Below are 5,864 nucleotides of genomic sequence, written 5' to 3'. Positions count from 1 at the left end.
CACGGTATTCTCTTTCCTGAAAATACTATGTCTTGATTAGAATTCATATTTTGAACCTCAAAATATCCACCATCAAACAATCAAATCATACCAATGTTTAAAATTTCCAAAATACACAACAATTCATTGACTAATCATATAAATGTCTAATTAAAGAGATTTTCAATTAACTATACATGAAATAAAAGTTTACATACTTTATAAGAAAAACTACATATAAATAAATAAATCAATCTTTTAAAAGCAAATAAAAATTAGTTTAATATATTTTATTTTTATTTATTTATTATTATTATTATTTTTTTTAGACTTTAGCTTGAGCTAGAATTCGCTAGCTTGAGCTAAAATCCACCAGAGAGCACCCAGAATTTTAGCTTGAGCTAAAATTCGCTAGCTTGGGCTAAAATCCTCCAGAGAGCACCCAGAATTTTAGCTTAAGCTAGAATTCGCTAGCTTGAGCTAAAATCCTCCAGAGAGCACCCAGAATTTTAGCTTGAGCTAGAATTCGCTAGCTTGAGCTAAAATCCTCCAGAGAGCACCCAGAATTTTAGCTTGAGCTAGAATTCGCTAGCTTGAGCTAAAATTCTCCAGAGAGCACCCAGAATTTTTCTAGCTTGAGCTAGAACTTGCTAGCCTGGGCGAAATATGCAGAAAAATTCTGCATAACTTAATATACCTATCAGATTATAAATCAACATCTCATTCGATTCATAAATTATAAATCTACACATTACATTGGTGGTTCCTGTTCAACATGATACAATCACTCTCATTGAATCATTGAGTTATTATCTCCATTTATACATATATATGATTTCTAATTCCACAACCATTTGAATCAAACAACCAATTCTCAATCACAACACTTTCAATTACAATCAAACTACAATCTACTCAAAACAAGAAATCTTGCAACAAAATTTGGAATTGGTGACCACGTCACACTCACATTCAAATCTTCTAACCTAGGGTTCTATTGAAGATTTTAAACTAGCTTCCCTTACCTGGACTTTAGCAGATGCTCACTAAGAGCTCCAAACCCACCAAAAGCTTAAGGATACCCTAACCTGCACCACAGAGTCCTGATCACAAATCTAACTACATCACTAGGACCCTGAGCTAACAGAGACTAATTCTGAAGATAAAAACCTCACATGCAAACTTAAATTAAAAGGCAACCCAACCAGATCAAAACTAACTCAAAGGAAAAAGAGCCAAGGATGAACTTACTCTATCTAAGATTTTGATCGGTCAAACTGGTAGAGTTCACTGCCAGGTGTCCAATGACAGACTCTAATCATCAAACTGATGAAAGAGGAGGTCAGAATCTAAGAGAGAAGGGAGAGGAAAGGAAAAAGGGAACAAAAATGAACATACTCTATGAAAGATTCTGATCGGTCAATCTTGTAGATCTCGCTGCCAGGAGTCCAATGGTGGACTCCGATCTTCAAACAGATGAGCGAGGAGGTCGGGATTTTAGAGAGAAGGCAGAGGAAAGGAAAAAGAGTTTTTAGAGAGATAATGGTTCTTTTTAAAATGAAACCTGAATAACTAAATTTCTATTTATATAGCCTTTTCACTTTAATAATAAAATATTCAGGTGTCATTTTAATTGTACCATTTCTACTCTAAGACTATTTTTCTCGGTCCTTACAATAAACCACTTGCTTTCTCATCCTTCAATAAATAACATAATGTCTATATTCATGATAAATTTAAATTTGTTTTATCCTAATAAAATATTAAGTTATAGGATTTAGAGATCGAGAGAGTTCTAATGACAAAAAAACTATCGATCTACCAAAAGTCATGCAATTTAATAAAGATCAAAAGACTTTAATTATAAAATATAAAATAATAACCACTAAAGGTTAAGTTCAAAATATTAAAAATAAACTCAACAAATATAAAATACAAAATGTAAAAGTTCAATAAAATTGATAAAGTTCAATAAAAAAACATTATAAATAGGTGACTTAATTAATAGGTAAGTAGAGTGTTTTTTAGAGAGCTAATCACTTAATTAAATTGATTTTGATTTTATTATCAAAACACCTTACACATACATCTACCTGTCCGAGAAAATCGATCTCTACCTATTTAAGTAAACCAAAAGAGCATGAAGGAGAGATCACCGAAGTATAAAAATGTTGAAGTAGTTATAATGTTGAAGTGTTTATAAGGTTGAGCAATTAGAATTTATAACATAATTATAAAGAAAATGAAAACCTTTGACTATGTTTTCCTTTCCTCATTGTAGCAAATGCTTTTATTGGTTTCTTGTTCTACCCATATATGACTATATTTATAATATTTTATTTAGCTCATATTTAAACCACATTAACAAATATTTACACTACGAATATTGAACACTAACAACTATTCTCAACCAGGATGGTATCCCTATCATGTAACAATTAACTAGTCTTATAAGAACTCAAATATACAAGATCAACATGAACCTAACACCTATGTTAGATTTAGGATATGTTAGGGTTGTAGTTCGAAATGTCATGATTAACATAGTTAGTAAAAGACTAATATAGTATATATATATATATATATATGATGATAGAAAAGAAAAATGATGTTTTAGTAATCTTTAGAATTGTATACGATTCTTGATCCGATGAATTTAAAAATAAATATATTTAATAAAAATTAAATTTAAAATTAAATAATATGAAAAAGATATGAATTGTCAATTTATCTTTATTAGTTAGAAAATGCCAAAAATATAAGTTACAATCAGTTTACATTACAATTGTTTAATTACATAATTAATTATAATTGATTATTTTTGTCTTGATCATCCAACCAAATACAAAATAATTAATTATTTATTTAATATAATTGAATATTTATGTTTTCGTAACTTAATCAAATGCAGAATAATTATTTATTTGTTTAACATAATCAATTATCAACACGTGGGTTATCTGGGAAGATGTAAGATAATATATTATATTCTTAAATAAACTATTATACATGTAAAATTGAAAAGAGAAGTTGCAGACACATACATAGGATAATAAACTCATTTGTATTGCAATAACAACTCAAGTAATCCATTTAAAACCCTGATGACCAAAAAAAGAGAAATCAAATTTAAATAGAATGGTTTAGTGATTTAATCAAAGTGTTGGTCAAATGAAAATGTTTACGATAGTTCTTAACAGTACATTTGTTTTAGTTTCCAACTAAATGAAGCAGAGGAAGGTACTAGTTTAAGAGATGAAAGAAACGCGTTTAACCAAAGTAATTAAACTGTTTTTCCTCCAACGGCGAAATCGCGTGTACCGTGGCGTGTGCAATAAGATCCCGAATTGTCAAACAGTTACAACTCACAACAAACACCACGCGTACACAAACACATATATACGCGCCCACAGACACAAACCTTCACCACCTTCACTCTCAATCTCTCCCTTACACTACACAACAATCATTATTCCCAAGACACTTTCTTCACCATGGTTCGCTTCAGCAACAACGTTATCGGACTCCTCAATTTCCTCACCTTCCTCCTCTCAATCCCGATCCTGGTGGGCGGAGTGTGGCTGAGCAAGCAGGGCACCACCGAGTGCGAGCGGTGGCTGGAGAAGCCGGTGATCGCGCTCGGCGTTTTTCTGATGATCGTCTCTCTAGCCGGCCTCATCGGCGCGTGCTGTCGCGTGTCGTGGCTCCTCTGGCTCTACCTGCTCGTGATGTTCTTGCTCATCGTTCTTCTCTTCGCCTTCACCATCTTCGCCTTCGTTGTCACAAACAAGGGCGCTGGTGAGACCGTGTCTGGCAGAGGCTATAAGGAGTATAGGCTCGGGGATTACTCCAATTGGTTGCAGAAGAGGGTGAACAACGCTAATACGTGGAATAGGATCAAGAGTTGCTTGCAGTCTGGGAAAGTCTGCACTGAATTCCAGACCAAGTTCCTGAACGACACCGTTAATGAGTTCTACAGCGAGAACCTCTCCGCGATTCAGGTTTCTTTCTCCTCCTCTCAATTTTTCTTTTGTTTTCCTTGATCCCTTTTCTGGGTTGTTGCCAAAATTTCAGCTTGTTCGTGTAAGATCTGGTTTTCGATCAAGATCCTGTTTTTCAGTTGGACTGCTTCATAACGAAAAAATATTAATTCATAATTGTTTAGGTTTTTTTTTTCTTTCTTGTTGTTTGGTGGGGAAATTGGGGCTTTACTATCTCCTTAAAAGGTGAATATAAGTCACAGGTAAAAATTTATTTCTCATTCATTAATTAGTTATAAAAAACAGTAAGTAAAGAAATTGTCCTAATTTCGTATCTTGAAAATTTTGCTGTCCTTTAATTAGATCATATTCTTTTGGTTGAGGTGTATCTGATGGTAATTCTTAGAGTTTCTCCTCCTTGTATGAAATCTTGATTCTCATTAAACAACTACAATAAAAAATAAAGAACTGCATGTAGCTTTTGTTTCTTGAAATCTGGTTACCTTTATTAGACCATTTACTTTTGGTTTAATTTGTGTTTCACTTGAAACTTAAACACGGGTATTATTATCATGGTATGTGTGCCCTTTGGCCCACCTCCTTTAAGTTTTTTTTTGTCTCCTTACACTCTCGAACGCGAGTTTCAATATGAGTAGTTTTCTGGAAAAAGTGAACTTTCGTCAGATCAATTTTGTATGATAATGTGTATTTTATAGTCGTAGTCTCGTAGAGTAGTCAAGGTTGGTGTCTTTTGGAAAGGGGAACTTTTTAACTGGGATTGGCCTCCATCTGAAAAGGCTGTATTCTTTTGCTTTATTTTCTAATTCCCAATGTATCTTTTGTCGCACTTTTTGGCATTCTTGTGTATCATTTTTTAAATAGAAACTAATGGATGCTGATACTGCTACCCACAGAGCTAAAAGTTGTTCACTTTTTACATCTCATTGCTCTTCATCCTGCATGATTTTACGTACACTTTTCTTGCCCATAAATAATCTTTGGTTCTTTCTAGCATCAGCGTTTTAACTCCACAAGAGAACAGATCCACTATTGAATCTAAACAGTGGGATTCACTTACTCGGCCAAAAATTTCTTGGAGCAAGAGAAAGAGAATATCAGTCTTCAAAGACATAAGAATTTTCCCACACAAGATACTTATATGATACTATAGACATATATAGTTATACACTGTACATGATTTATATGTTTAAATTGGTTGCTTTAACGATTGCAAGTTATTGTTTGTGACCACATTAGTTAATGGATCTCTTTGTGTGACACACCAAAAAGCACTGATGCTTATACTTTAATCTGCATTTGTTGGATGTTTTGTGCAGTCTGGGTGCTGTAAGCCTGCAGATGAGTGCCATTTTACCTATGAGAATTCAACTAGCTGGACAAAGCCCGTAAATGCTACTCTGGACAATCCTGACTGTAGTGCTTGGGATAACAATCCGGACACTCTGTGCTTCAATTGCCAATCATGCAAGGCTGGTTTACTGCAAAACCTGAAGAGTGATTGGAAGAAGGTGGCTATTGTTAACATCGTAGTCCTGGTCTTCCTCATTATTATCTACTCCATAGGCTGTTGTGCTTTCAGGAATAACAGGCAGGAGAATTGGAAGAGATATTAGTTAGGCTCATTTCATTATTCACTATTCTAGTACTCTGTTCATCAATTTGCTAGGCAATCTGGTTTACATGCTGGATTTTTATTTTTTTAGTCAGCTTTATATATGTTGGATTATACTGTTTTAAGCACAGATTGTTCTGTAAATTGCTCAGTTTTTTTATGACATTTCCTAGTAACATCTGTACGTAGATATTACTTTTGGACACTGCATTCCCTCTGCTCCAACATCTCATCATAATATATTTTGGAAACGGCTGAATGTTCACCCTCTA

At 33.7% G+C, this 5,864-nt stretch overlaps 1 protein-coding gene across 1 annotated transcript; it reads left to right on the top strand.

Annotated features, from left to right (window-relative positions):
* Positions 1 to 3,260: 3,260 nt before the first annotated feature.
* Positions 3,261 to 5,864, top strand: LOC137807396 (tetraspanin-8-like). Its single transcript, XM_068608023.1, has 2 exons — positions 3,261 to 3,980; positions 5,297 to 5,864. The coding sequence occupies exons 1-2, from the start codon at positions 3,474 to 3,476 to the stop codon at positions 5,591 to 5,593; spliced, it is 804 nt and encodes a 267-aa protein (XP_068464124.1). The 5' UTR covers positions 3,261 to 3,473; the 3' UTR covers positions 5,594 to 5,864.

Source organism: Phaseolus vulgaris, chromosome 3 (assembly GCF_000499845.2).
Source record: "Phaseolus vulgaris cultivar G19833 chromosome 3, P. vulgaris v2.0, whole genome shotgun sequence".
In the NCBI taxonomy this organism is placed as follows: domain Eukaryota; kingdom Viridiplantae; phylum Streptophyta; class Magnoliopsida; order Fabales; family Fabaceae; genus Phaseolus; species Phaseolus vulgaris.
Note: the sequence above shows the minus strand (reverse complement) of the source record. Positions and strands in the feature narration are given on the sequence as shown.

Coding starts and splice junctions, on each gene's coding strand:
- LOC137807396 (XM_068608023.1), top strand. CDS start 3,474: ATGGTTCGCTTCAGCAACAACGTTATCGGACTCCTCAATTTCCTCACC. Junction 3,981..5,296: donor AGAACCTCTCCGCGATTCAG/GTTTCTTTCTCC, acceptor TGTTTTGTGCAG/TCTGGGTGCTGTAAGCCTGC.